This window comes from Orbicella faveolata, unplaced genomic scaffold (assembly GCF_042242905.1).
Source record: "Orbicella faveolata isolate gen_17 unplaced genomic scaffold, um_ofav_v1 contig_4, whole genome shotgun sequence".
In the NCBI taxonomy this organism is placed as follows: Eukaryota; Metazoa; Cnidaria; class Anthozoa; order Scleractinia; family Merulinidae; genus Orbicella; species Orbicella faveolata.
In genome coordinates, this window is record NW_028301569.1 from 1,207,501 (window position 1) to 1,222,273 (window position 14,773).

The 14,773-nt window shown below is 39.3% G+C and overlaps 1 protein-coding gene across 2 annotated transcripts in view; it reads right to left on the reverse strand.

The window, feature by feature from the left end:
• LOC110053701 (peroxisome assembly protein 26-like) overlaps window positions 1–14,773 on the reverse strand; it is a 30,608-nt gene that overhangs the window by 12,116 nt on the left and 3,719 nt on the right. For both annotated transcript variants that reach the window (XM_020759966.2, XM_089276251.1), the window contains exons 2-6: window positions 10,307–10,441; window positions 5,562–5,772; window positions 4,904–4,942; window positions 4,194–4,263; window positions 3,478–3,636 (exon numbers count right to left, since the gene is read on the reverse strand). In XM_020759966.2, the coding sequence (XP_020615625.1) occupies window positions 3,478–3,636; window positions 4,194–4,263; window positions 4,904–4,942; window positions 5,562–5,772; window positions 10,307–10,441 (614 nt within the window). The remainder of the gene's footprint in view (window positions 1–3,477; window positions 3,637–4,193; window positions 4,264–4,903; window positions 4,943–5,561; window positions 5,773–10,306; window positions 10,442–14,773) is intronic.

The window sequence follows — 14,773 nt, forward strand, 5'->3', positions numbered from 1 at the left end:
TTCAATTCCACTATCCCTGTTGATGTTGTTAGGGTGAAGTCTTATGTGAATAGCTTCCTTGACCCTACGTGCATACCAGTGAGGATCTCGATCAATAAACTTGACCTCATTCCAGATAGGATAGTGGCCGGTCTCGTGGGTGTGTTCAGAAACGGCGGAGGTCTGGGTTCGGGCGAGTCGTATATCCCTGTCGTGTTCTTTGATCCTCTCCTGCATAGATCTCCCTGTTTCCCCGATGTAGACTTCGCCGCACTCACAGGGAATCCTGTAGACAACACCATCTTGTTTAGCCGGGTTGACGGTGTCCTTTGGTCGCACTAAGTGTGACCGAAGTGTCGTGTCGGACTTAAAGACGGTGCGAATGCCTTGTTCTTCTAGGCAGCGGCGGAGAGACTCTGAAACTCCTTGGACATAAGGTAAAACGGCGGTGGATTTAAATTCCGCGACAGGCTCTCTTCTTGGGGTTGTTCGTGCCTTTGTGGTCTTCTGTACAAAAGAGGAGGGATATCCGTTAGAAACAAGTACAGATGACAGATGTTTCTTCTCTCCAGTGATTACTGATGGTTTGGTGACGAGACGTTTAGCCCGGTTGTACAGACACTTCACAATACTGCGCTTTACTGAACGAGGGTGGTGTGAATCATACGCTAGGTACTGATCAGTATGTGTTGGTTTCCTGTAGACACTGGTGGTAAGGCGGCCATCAGGTTCTCTGTAAACTGACGTGTCGAGAAAGGCGATCTTGTTGTTGTTCTCAATCTCCATGGTGAAACAGATTGATGGTTGTTGACTGTTCAGGTGTTGCAGGAAGACGTCAACTCTATCCCGATCCAGGATGGTGAAAGTATCATCTACGTAGCGTTTCCAGATCTTAGGCTTGCAAGGTGCGGACTCTATTGCTTGTTCTTCAAATATCTCCATGTAGAGATTAGCAATAACCGCGGATACAGGGCTCCCCATGGCTGTGCCGTCTCGCTGTTCGTAAATCAATCCGTTGTACTGGAAGTACGTAGATCTTAATACGAAATTCAAGAGGTCCACGATTTGAACTGGTGTAAGTGTCGTGCGGTCAGCCAGGCCTGCGTCGTTCTCCACTTTTTGTAGCGCAGCTTGTACGGCACCCTCCATCGGTACGTTGGTAAACAGTGACTCTACGTCGAAAGACACCATGATCTCATGGTCCTGGATCTCTTCACTGGTGATGGTGGAGGCGAAGTCAGTTGAGTTCTTCACTGTGAAGTTCGAGTTACCTGCAAGAGGAGATAATATGTTAGCCAAGAAAGCAGACAGGTCGTATGCAAAGGTGTTGACACACAACACAATTGGCCTAAGCGGTGTGTCGGCCTTGTGGATCTTCGGCAAACCATAGATCCTAGGTGGTTGTTTGTGTCGAGGTCTGATCTTATTATAAACCACCTCTGATATGTGTCCACTCCGTTTCAGGGTTAGCAGCTTCTCAGATAGCTTCCGGGTCAAGCGGTCTGTCGGATCTTTGTTGAGCAGCTGGTACGGTCCGGAATCAATTAGCGCTGACATTTTTGTGTGGTATGTGTCAGCGTCCAGGATTACGCTAGCGCGTCCTTTGTCGGCCGGAAGGACCATGATTGAGTTGTCCTCTTTTAAGCTTTTAACAGCCTCCTGCTGTTCCTTCGTGATGTTGGGCGTGGGTGGTTGTGCCTGTTGAAGGATGGTGTTGACGGATCCCCTGACTGTGTCTGCTCGCTCCGCATCTAGTGGCCTGACTGCTGACTCAATTTTGGCGATGATCTCGGTGGCTGATCTCAACTGACTTCGCCTCCACCATCACCAGTGAAGAGATCCAGGACCACGAGATCATGGTGTCTTTCGACGTAGAGTCACTGTTTACCAACGTACCGATCGAGGGCGCCGTACAAGCTGCGCTACAAAAAATGGAGAACGACGCAGACCTGGCTGACCGCACGACACTTACACCAGTTCAAATCACGGACCTCTTGAATTTCGTATTAAGATCTACGTACTTCCAGTACAACGGATCGAGACGAGACGAGACGGCACAGCCATGGGGAGCCCTGTATCCGCGGTTATTGCTAATCTCTACATGGAGATATTTGAAGAACAAGCAATAGAGTCCGCACCTTGCAAGCCTAAGATCTGGAAACGCTACGTAGATGATACTTTCACCATCCTGGATCGGGATAGAGTTGACGTCTTCCTGCAACACCTGAACAGTCAACAACCATCAATCCGTTTCACCATGGAGATCGAGAACAACAACAAGATCGCCTTTCTCGACACGTCAGTTTACAGAGAACCTGATGGCCGCCTTACCACCAGTGTCTACAGGAAACCAACACATACTGATCAGTACCTAGCGTATGATTCACACCACCCTCAGTCAGTAAAGCGTGGTATTGTGAAGTGTCTGTACGACCGGGCTAAACGTCTCGTCACCAAACCATCAGTAATCGCTGGAGAGAAGAAACATCTGTCATCTGTACTTGTTTCTAACGGATATCCCTCCTCTTTTGTACAGAAGACCACAAAGGCACGAACAACCCCTAGAAGAGAGCCTGTCGCGGAATTTAAATCCACCGCCGTTTTACCTTATGTCCAAGGAGTTTCGGAGTCTCTCCGCCGCTGCCTAGAAGAACAAGGCATTCGCACCGTCTTTAAGTCCGACACGACACTTCGGTCACACTTAGTGCGACCAAAGGACACCGTCAACCCGGCTAAACAAGATGGTGTTGTCTACAGGATTCCCTGTGAGTGCGGCGAAGTCTACATCGGGGAAACAGGGAGATCTATGCAGGAGAGGATCAAAGAACACGACAGGGATATACGACTTGCCCAAACCCAGACCTCTGCCGTTTCTGAACACACCCACGAGACCGGCCACTATCCTATCTGGAATGAGGTCAAGTTTATTGATCGAGATCCTCACTGGTACACACGTAGGGTCAAGGAAGCTATTCACATAAGACTTCACCCTAACAACATCAACAGGGATAGTGGAATTGAAATTCCTGAAGCATGGATACCCACGATCAAGAAACACAACACCAGGAGAACGGTACAACAGCGGACCACTGAGGAAACAGCTACTCACCGGAATAATGGAACAATAGGAGGATCGAAATGCACCAATCACAGCCGACCTTTGTGATATAAATGATACCGTGCAATCAGTCGACCTTATCGCCTGAAGAAGACTAGCAGTAAGTAGTCGAAACGTCGCGATCTACATCTCAAGTGACTACATCGTGAGACAAACGATAATACACTTTATTATAGCTTTAAACAATTACCAAAGAATTCCAACAAACACAACTTCACCAGATTCAATCTGTTCAAAGTATGAGCATTACGGGTGTATCTGTTGGATGCAGAGGCAGTAAACCGCAGCCATATGTTACTAGTGTGTGCAGTTTAAATTCCATCAGCTCAAGCAGTATCAACAGATATTAGGAAGAATAAGAATTGTTCAAATAGTTATACCTTGATAGCCAGTAGCTGTAAGGAAGGAGTAAACGAAAAAGAATAGGATAACTATTCTAAGAAGAGTCTTTGTTTTCTGTTGGCAGGAGATAGTACTGTATAAGCTCTGAAGCTTTCTTAAAACTGCTATCACTCTCAAGATAACTCCATGAGCAGCACCTATAAAGTGATTGACACACTTCCTATCATTTGAGTAACAGGAACAAGCAACAAATATCAGTATAGCACATGTATTAGGCTAGGGAAGCCACAAGGTTCAAACCGAAATCTTTTATAAAACACTCTCAACACAGAAAAGTGAACCTTTTTGCATACTGTCCATACAAAATTAAAAGAAAATGGTACCCTTTTCACTTTCATGTACCTACAGTACAAATGCTGCACTGAACCCTTTTCTATACTAGTACTCTTGATTGAGTGAGCCCTTTAAATACTTGGATGACTTAGCTATCAGGTCTACATGTGTCTGTTCTAGATAACATTTTTGAGACTGTCATTTCAATACTTATGAGATTGATTTATTTGTTAATAGTAAACTCTCTATGTAGAAAATATGAAATGCTATGGTCTACCATTACTTTAGAAGGTCTGAGACATATTGTACATATTCCCACAGTAAGAAAACACAGCCAATCCACCCCTACTTAAGTGTGAGTACCCTCTGGATAAGATCACTTTTAAATCTTACGTTTTCTACATCTTGAAACTATAATTACCATGCTGTAGTCTGGGAGGCACGGTTACTTTACTTGAAGTATTGACAACTGAGCTAGCACAGCTCTCCGCCTGAAAAGAGGAAGTCAAAGTATGGAATGTCATAATAGTTTGTAATGTTCAAGTTTTTGTGAAGGGTATTTGATTGTCCAGGCTAATACTTCAAGGCATATTAGCCTTGTCCTTTACATTGACTCTAGATCTGTAGTTGCATTAATGAAGTCAATCTTAGCAGAGAAGAAGCAATAGAATTCACTTAACTTAAAAATTATATCCTCCAACTGAACTTCAAGAGGAAAAAAAAATTTATTCATAATTTAGTACAGCTATTGTCTCCAGTCATGATCCCAATGAAAAATCAGCCGCATACAAAACTAACAGCCCAAGTTTGTCACCCTCTTCACAGTGATTGAACATCATGCACTCTACAAGACATGCTTGGCTATACCTTGTGATCACCTCGTTTTGCAGTGTCTGAACTCCTTGTGGTTAAAGGCATTTGCCAGCAAACACACTTAGGCACATATAAGGTCAGCATTAGTAGCATAATTTTTGTAAACAACAACTGACTGGAAGTTTAGTCAAAACGATCAAACTGCTACAATCTGATTTTAAAGGACTGATGACAGTGCATAACCATTCTATAAAGACTGGAAATTTAAGTTTTATATTTTGCACATTTATATATTGATAATATGTCTTAAAATAATACCTTCTCTTTGCCACGAGGTCTTGCAAAATGGAGCAATATCTGGAATGGAAACAGTTAAATTGTTTATGAGAACATTTTAAAGTTCCATACTTGTGATTGCAGGCCCCTTGTCAGAAACAAGGTAAAAGTTGACTTTGTTATGATGCAAACCCTCCCACTTCTCAAATCCTCCAAATTATTAAGAGTCGTCAAGTGCTGTTTCACCAAACAAAAGGAAATCATAAATTGATCAATTTCATTTCATCTTAAATTATGGAAAATTGCTAAAAATTGTTGCTTCTTACAGTATTTCCTATTTGTGGCTTTTAGGGCCAAGCTACTTGTGAGGATTTATCCTGGCAGGGACTCCTTGTATACAGATCTTATAATAACTTACATGTACCTTACTTTATACTACAGGCTGAGAAATTTCTGCAATGTGATTGGCTAAGACAAGTAGTATTTGAGCCAAATTTAAAATACATGTACTTACATGTAAAATTAAATATCAATACTGGCTTGTGATATTTCAAAACTCCCCAAGTATCACTTGCTGCTTTGCGGCTTGTGAGATTTTGGTGAATTTTGAAATACAGTACCAATTGCAGCATTCATCCCAAATACCCCCAGAAACCATGCTTTTTCCTATACTAATTACACAGCTATAATAGTCTCTTACCTCTCTTTGCTCAGGAGTTAGAACTTGATTTCTCCTTAGAAATCGTTGAATGTTTTCAAACAATCCTTGAGGAAACAGAATATGCTTGATATAACACCCTGCTATTTGACAGTATTTTAGTTCCAGGGAGAAGTTTTCTTCACATTCCAGCCATTTCTCTGCAAGTTCAGCAGCCTCATCATACTTGGATGCTTTCAGAAGCATGTAAATACTGTCATGGGTATGAAAGTTACATGTTTTAAATAATTGAAACTTTTATACACACATCAGATGGAAAGCACAAACAACTGATTGGGGAAGTTGCTAAATAAAAAATGATGGGAACAGTTTATTACAATATTGTTGAATTACATGCTACAGTTAAACAAGAAATGCCAAAATTGTAGTCATGGATGGACATCAGTAAAATAAGTCTAAAATGGTGTTTGACACAGACTTGTCCACAGTGAAGGCATGATTTATTATATGCCCTGGCCAAATTGTTTGGCAGTTGCCCAATCATAGAATTATTGTTACCAACAGGAGCTGCCATCAGGCTATTGTGTTCTAGGCTGTTGCCAAGGCTCTATCTGTGTGCCTATATAATAGACAAAATTACACTGACAGCAACTGAATTTGTAAACCACATCTCTTAATAACTATTTGTAAAATATAGCATTTTTCTTTTATTGACAGAGACTTTTTCTTGAGGCTTGATATTCCTAGAGAGACCACAATCACTTTAGAATGATCACTTTGGCTATTGAGTGGAGGGCTATTCTGATATTGATGTTTCTGTCCTTAGGACTTGAGTTATTACAGACAATTTTGTTCCTTCATTGCACAAAAAAAAGTGTTGAATCAAGGGATAGCAATTACCCACACCAAACCAGGCCTCAAACTGATCAAACTAGGGCCTGCTAAAAATTGCTAACATTTTAGAACAAACCATGCACTTTGTAGTGAGATCACTTTTACAAGCATAAGTATGTGCCAAGCGATCTCCAAACCTCAGTAGACAGTGAGAATGAAAAACCCCTCCCAGAAAATGAAAGCAAAATCTTATAACGTGCACAAGTTATTTAGAAAAAAAAAGTTTTTTAATAAAAGTTAATAAAACAGTTAGGTATCATAATCCTCATAGCGCGTCAACTTTTTGTGCAAGACAGCTTCCTGTTGTAGCTCTTATTACAAGGGCCTCATTAGCATTTTTCTTTGTTTTCACGCTTTTTCGCTATTTCGAATTAATTTGTTCTTCCATGCTACATATCACTCCACATTGAGGTCACGAAACATGCTAAAAAAAGAAAGAGGAAAGTCCTTGGACAGTGAAAAAAATCAAAGCCAGGACCTAAGAAGAAGACAAAAGCGAAATTTCTCGAAGACAAGAAAACTTTGACAAACAGCAGCAAGAGATTGTGCGTACTCATAACTGTACTCTTACCCTGCTTATTTCTCTAATTGTTTTTCCCCATTGAACACAAGTAGTGAAGACAGCTCTATAAACGCATGCTGAAGTGCAACAAGGAGAAGGTGACTGTTACACTATTATTTCCTTGGAATTCCTATGAAAATCATTTTGCTCACTGTGAACGATAGGGGTACCATGATTTCATTGGCTGGCAGCATATTTTGTTCACATACATCTGAGCAAAGGCTTGACATGTTTACGACTCTCCAAACCGCAATAACAGGAGCAACAGGGCATCGGCAATTTTTTATCTCGTAGATATTTCTCTTGTGACAGGCGTGAACGCAACAAGGTCAGCAAATTATTTGATGCTAAACCTTTATGGGTCTATGAAAAGATAACCAATAAGAACACAGGAAAACCCCGACACAGTTTGAGAAATTGATGCTTGCTGATTGAAACTGTGCAGTTCTTAAACATCACTGCTTGCGTTTGATACCCGATTAATTCAGCCGAATGACAGTTGGTGGTTTTCTGTTTTCCAGCTTCTTTCTTCTCAACAAAGGCACAGCCAAAACAGTGGATATTTTTTCTGAATTCTACAGTTTATAACCTTTCTATTGATATATAGTTTGTGGTAGTTTCCTTAAAAACAATGCTGGTATGAATTTTTTTTCTAAAGGGCACCCATGACGGTATTGTGTAACCTTAAAAATGAATAACATGACTGTGTCAACATAATGTGACCAGTCAACATGACCGGCAAGTGAAGTTTTTGGCCAGTCAAGTCACCATTCTGGCCGGACATTGTCCATTGACCAGCCGTTATTTTGAGCCTTGTTTTGAATTGCCTTGGCCAGTACCTCCACTGCCAGAATAAATAAACATGGTGACTTGTAAAAATTACTTGACTACCCATTGTTGAGAAAAAAGCTTTCAATCCTGCAATAAAAAGTTCTTACCCAATTTATAATTGATAGACCCAAAAAAGTGCTATGTATCCAAAATGAACAGCCATTTAATTGAATGAAACGCTTTTTCGAAATCTATGAAAAGTAATACACCTGGTACACTATGCCTTAGGGAGGCGCGGGGGCCTCATGGTTAGTGCACTTGTCTCCGGATCGAGCAGTCCGGGTTTGAGCCCTGGCCAGGGACATTGCGTTGTGTTCTTGGGCAAGACACTTTACTCTCACAGTGCCTCTCACCACCCAGGTGTATAAATGGGTACTGGCGAACTTAATGCTGGGGGTAACCCTGCGATGGACTAGCATCCCATCCAGGGGGGAGTAGAAATACTCCTGGTCGCTTCATGCTACAGAAACCGGGATAAGCTCCGGCCTGATGGGCCACTTGGCTCGTATGCAGTCTTTACCTTTTTACCTTACACTATGCAATGCAGCATATTGCATGATGCCATCAACAAGTCGTATATTTTCACTGATGAGCCTTCCTTTCATAAACCCTGTAGATGATCGTTGTTTATAAGCTTTGGAAGCCCAGCGTTAATATGGTTCACAATAGTTTTCGCTGCAATTTTATAGTCTAGGGTGATTGGGTGCCAGTTTTTTATATACAGAAATACAGAAATTCCACTCCCCTATAGAACTCAACCTGAAGGCCATCTGTGCCAGGCATATTTTTGTCAGAATCCATAGGTTTCAAGGCTTCTTCCACGCATTCTGTTTCGGTTAAGATACTGTTGCAAGACTACAGTAAAACCCCGCATAAACGAACAAGTGGATTAAGAACACTCAGGCTGAAATTTGGTCAAAAAAGTACCATATACATAAGAACGCATTCAGTCTGAAAGATGAAAATTGTTCTTATATAAAAAAATTGGCTGCCAGTTAGATTAGAATAACCTACTAGGGTACAGTATTAAGTACAGTACTGAGTAGATCAATATACATGTATGTGCTATACATTAATTAATTAAAATGTTGTGCTTTCACATTGATTTCATCTGTTGGTAGTCTATGCAGTATTTAATTTTTAGAAACAATTTTAAGAACACCTTAAGAACATTTTCAGGCTGATTTTGCAGAAAACACCTGATATAGAAGAACAAAATCAGCCTGAAACCCCAAAACATGTGTTCTTTTATGTGGGTTTTTACTGTATTGGTCCTCAGGGATAAAAAAGTCTTGTTATCTTACTGAAAAAAATTAAAGTGTGTGGAGTTTTCTATTTTCAAGGTGTCCAGATGTTTACAAAAAGATTTGCATTTGGATAAAGTGTCTTTGTCTGATGCAACTATTTAGTTTTCTCTTCACCTTCATTATACCACTTTGACTTTGACAAAAGAATAGCTCCTTTGGTTTGTTATTCAATAATGTTTTTCATGTTCTTCTTTAAGGACCTTAATATGCTCAGAAGCATTTTGATTTAAGGGGTCAACAACAATTGCATCGTGCTGCTGTTCTCTAAAAACACAATTTCTATTTCCAACGCCTGTTCTCTTCCACTTTTCTTTCTTTTCATAGATTCTTGATGCACTTTCATGTTTATCATCTCCCATTATAGTGAGGGATTGATAAGTTTTTTTATCTTTATATTCATTAACTGTTTCTGGTATTGTTGCTTTTATTTTTTCAACAAAGGTGGTGTCAGAAAGAAGGGACATGTTTAGCTTCCAGAAACCATTTCCCTTTGGGTTTGAGTGGACAGATAGGTTGAGTGTTATCATTGAGTGATCAGTTTTGAAACCTGCAGTGATGTCTGTATGAGTACAATTACATAGCGTGGTCTGCATGAATATCTGGCTGTCTCTACCTCCAGGTACATGTAAACCTCTTGCTTTCTGGATTAAGGATTCTCTAAACATCACATAGCTACAGATTTTCTATTGCATTTTGCACTACTTTTAAAGCATTTTGGTGTGTTCTGGCAATACCATTTTTCATCTCTTCGTCACTAATGTCTAATACTAAATTAAAATCAGTGATTACAATTTCATCACACTTGAAGTTAGGGAGGCGATCAAAGAAAACATGATTGTCATTGTTAGGAGGGAAGACATTGGCCAAGGTCAACAGTACACATCTTGCAAGGTCAAAAAATACACATCTCACAAAATTTAGTCAAATTTCTAGGGATTACCATTCAGTACCCCTTACAAGCTGTATCACCGTGTTCACTTGAAGCAAGCACAGTGCAGTAGGACATCATAATAAGCACAAAATCTAGAAAAGCCTGCAGAGGAGGCAGCACTATTAGTGCTTTGTGAAATTCTCCTTTTTTCAAACGCTTTACCTGTAATGCCTCTCAGGGGTAAAAAGTACATCCACATTCAATAATTACGGTCCTAAATTGATTAATTTTGTAAATCAATAAACTGAAAATGTAAACTTGCCATATTTCCAGCACCTCAGCAGGAAACCCTTCAGAGCTTCCAAAAATCTGACTAGCAAATGTAACAGCTTCTCCACACTGATTTCTTTCTGCATAGGCTTGTATTCCAATAACTGCAAAATCCTTGGAAGATTCCCTATCAGAAAAATATGATACATTTAGTGAACATACACAGATAAATAGGATACAAAAGTAACAGTTTCAAGCAGAACAACCACAAACTTCAAGCAGTTCCTCTTCTGGGTCTATAGATTTCAGAGTACAAGTGAGTGGGAATGAGAATGAGTGGCTGTAACCAAAGGTCAGAACACTGCCTGCTTTTCTGTTTTTGATGCACTACAATTGCCATTGAATTTTTGGTGAGGGTTTCACCCAGTTCTGAAACACTTGTTTTCCCTTGTTTTAGATCTTGTAATAGTTCCATAATCTACCCAAGAATATTTAACAATGATGAGCTTGAAATGTTTATAATGTGATATGTTAGCACGACCACATATTTTACTTCCTTTTGTTCAGCACGTTAGTACGACTGCATATTTTACCTACACCTGTACTGTCCTTCAGTACATACGTTGCTTTTTTTCAATACGTTAGTATATGACCACATATTTTACTTACCTTTATTTATAAGTATGTTAGTTTGACTGCATATTTTACTATCCCTCAGTAAGTTAGTGCAACCACATACATGTACTTAATGTGTGGTTCCAGAAAATATCCATACCCCCCACGGAGGGTTTTTCCCTGTTTCACCTCCACCCCCCTGGATTTTCCATTTTTGGGGCTTCATGGCACTGCCCCCACCCCCTGGAATTTCCATGATTTTTCTACTTGAGCTCCCCTGCCCCTCGGAAATTCCATATCCATAAATAACAAGACTTAACTCATTAATTGCACTAAAATTTAGCCGCAGCTGTTTATAGTTACATTGTGGACGAAGACATACTTTTTCACGGTGGATGGCAGACATGGCACGTTCCTTCATGTCATGTTAAAATGTTTGAACTGGCGTTTGAATTAATAAACTCCTGACTTAGAAGTGCTTCACTCCCAAATGGCATAGCACCTGACTTTTTCTTCATTAAATTAAAAGAAGTTTTCTAACAAGAATCTCGGAATGTACATAAAGCTCTTTCAAATAACCCAGTCAAAGTTTTAATTTATGCATGGTCAAAACAACATATCAAATTACTTTACACACTCAGTAAAGTTGTCACGCAACATTTTTTTCAAAACAGCTGTTTCCCAATTTAAGGGGTCAACAACAATTGCATCGTGCTGCTGTTCTCTAAAAACACAATTTCTATTTCCAACGCCTGTTCTCTTCCACTTTTCTTTCTTTTCATAGATTCTTGATGCACTTTCATGTTTATCATCTCCCATTATAGTGAGGGATTGATAAGTTTTTTCATCTTTATATTCATGTATATTCAAATAACCCAGTCAAAGTTTTAATTATGCATGGTCAAAACAACATATCAAATTACTTTACACACTCAGTAAAGTTGTCACGCAACATTTTTTTCAAAACAGCTGTTTCCCAAATGTCGTTTTGTTGTTCTTTCATCAAAGGAATACATCAATTAAGTCATATGCTTTGTCTCTGTAGTTTGTAAATGATAACAAATTCATTTTACGCCTTAGTTTTTTAATTTGTCATACATTTCATACATGAAACACGCATTGTTCAGTCATTCTATAAATGACATGAAATTCCGGCTACTGCTCCAATGCCCCTCACTGTCCACGGTTACATATAGTTCAAGACAAATGGCTTTGAATCGACTTTGCTCACTTAGCAAACTATTAACTACAAAGATAATGATGAAAACATGTGATAACCTCATTATGGCAAGACCGAAACGGGGAATAATTTTGTACGTGTCAAACAAAATAAACAAAGTACGCATCTCATTTAACTGACAGCATGATTAATGCTGGAAAAAGCATCTGAGCTGCATTTAAGCTAAATACAGCACGATCTTCAAAGTATAAAATATCATCAGCTTCATTGTTCATGTATTGCTGCACCTCTTCATTGGCATTTTGTTCAACTTGACATCCAACAAAGACGATGCTTAAGATTGCCGTATGTCATACAACGTCGGAAGAAAAATGTAAAATATATGACAAAGAATCTAACGTTCATTTCAATGGATGGAACGTTTCTGTCGGTTTGGTTACCTGAATCAATTGGGAAAGTACAATAGTATTCATTCAACCCAAGAGAAGTTTAACAGCATTTCACACCCTCTGAAAAGAAAACTCTTTGAGTAGCCCCCCTCCCCTTTGGAAATTTACCTCTTTCAGACCCTCCTACCCCTTGGAATTTCCATGATCCTCCATGGGGGGGGGGGGGGTATGGATATCTTCTGGAACCACACAATTAACTTAAGTTTCCTTCAGTACATTACAGCAACAGTAATATTCTACTAACTTTCCTTAATCAGTACGTTGTTACATGAAAACCAGGTGTAGTCAATCGATAAACCGATAATCAATATTAATTGATTGATATTGGCAGTTGATATCAATCAAAGATTGATATTAATTGCCAATAGCAATTGATGAAAATCAATGATTCAATCAAAATCAACAAAATCATTTACAATCATCAAGAAAATAACAAGGACAGAAATAACAGAAACATTCTGGGCTTTACCTCTTTCTTTGCTAGTTTATGCTAGGCATAGTCAATCAAAATGGAAAGGTCTATCAGAAATCAACCAATTCAATTAACACCAATCAATATCAATTGCCAATTGCTATCGACTGATATCAGCAATCAATAACAATCGAACTGACACAATTTCTTCAGCGATTGGCAAAAATTGATAACAATTGATAATTACTGTCTTCTGGAACAACACAAGATGTGCATCTTCAGCATGCTACTAGATTATATTTCCCTTTTGGCCTCCTCCGAGATCTATTCTTATGTTTGTTTCCTAATGCAAATAATTGAAACCATTAGAACACTGACTCTGTTTTTTTTTTTATTCTGCATCATCTAAATGCTGATGCTACAATGAGACTGGAGGGTTTTACTGCTACGCTGGCCTGAGCTTCGTCTGGTGTCAAAAACTAGGAAAGAAAGAGGTATGGTTGCATTAATGTCCTGAAGTAAAGTTAGTAAAATATGCAGTCGCACTAACGTACTAACATACTGAAGGAAAGTTAGTAAGCTTTGTGGTGACACTTAAGTAACTATAGGTACCTGTCCACAGTCTCTGTTGCAAATTATGGCTAATTCGACAACCTGAGCAGTCAGCACCCCTATCCTTTTGGTTTTACTCTAGCAAAACATCGTAATTTCTAACTCTGTTATTGTTTTTGTTGTACTTGGGTGTGATCGTAGCGCTGTAGAGTTAAATATCTGGAAATGTATTCCATAGAGTTTATCTAGAAATGTGTGATTGTAGAGTCGTAGAGCTGTAGAGTTCATTATCTTGACATGTGTGATCATAGAGCCACAGAGTTCATTACGTAGAAACGATCGTTAATGAACGAGTTTAGGTGTAGGGTTGAATAAAAACTTCTACGACAAACCAAATCTGTTGGTAACCATGGTAACATGCCATTGTTTTATATATACACACAAGAGGAGAAGTACAAAGTAATTGGTGATAAATGCATAGAGGTGTAGCAATCTAGAAACAGAAACTTCTATGCCTATTCAAGCTTCATAAAACAGGCTGGGTATAGATAGACAACCGTCACGAGCGCTGTTCTTGAATCTGAAAATTATTCTTAATCGTAAGCTTAAAAATACCCAAATTGTGGGTTTTGTGCTGTTATCCTTCAGAATGTCTGCTACAACAGTTGAACTACTTGTCCTTGTTTTCTATAAGTAATAGTCAACTGGGCTACACTTTGTTGACTATTTGCTCACAGAAAACTTAGGCTTGCTATGAAATAAAGAAAGTGGTGCTGGTCAAAACATGACAAGAGTTTTGGGAGAATTCATAGACAAAGTCATGTGACAAAATCTTTGGCAACATTTTTTATATATTTACACTACCGCCTGAAGTCACATGCACATCAGAACACGTGAACCGCAAGGGGAGAACGCGTGAAGTGCACGGGGAAGGAATGAGACAAAACCGTGCGCTTCACAAACGAAACCCACGCGGTTCACGAACAAAAACCTAGGTTTAAATTTTACCTCGGTCAAATGGACAAAAGAGCAACACAATAACATTTAATAGGGTACTGTTTGCTTGTTGTTTCTCTTTTCATAAATAATTTTCTCACATTTACAACTTAAAGAGAGCGTAGTAATAATAGGAAACATGAAAAACCACAGACGACTAGGCTTGGTCGTGCATCGATGGCGTAGCGTGAGTGCCTTACTAATTTAATAAGTCAAAAAGAAAATTATTGTAATCACTAACTCGCGCAAATTCTTCTTGGAAAGTTTCATTGTGTTTTCCACTTATGCTATCGTGGGACATTATAATTAATTGAA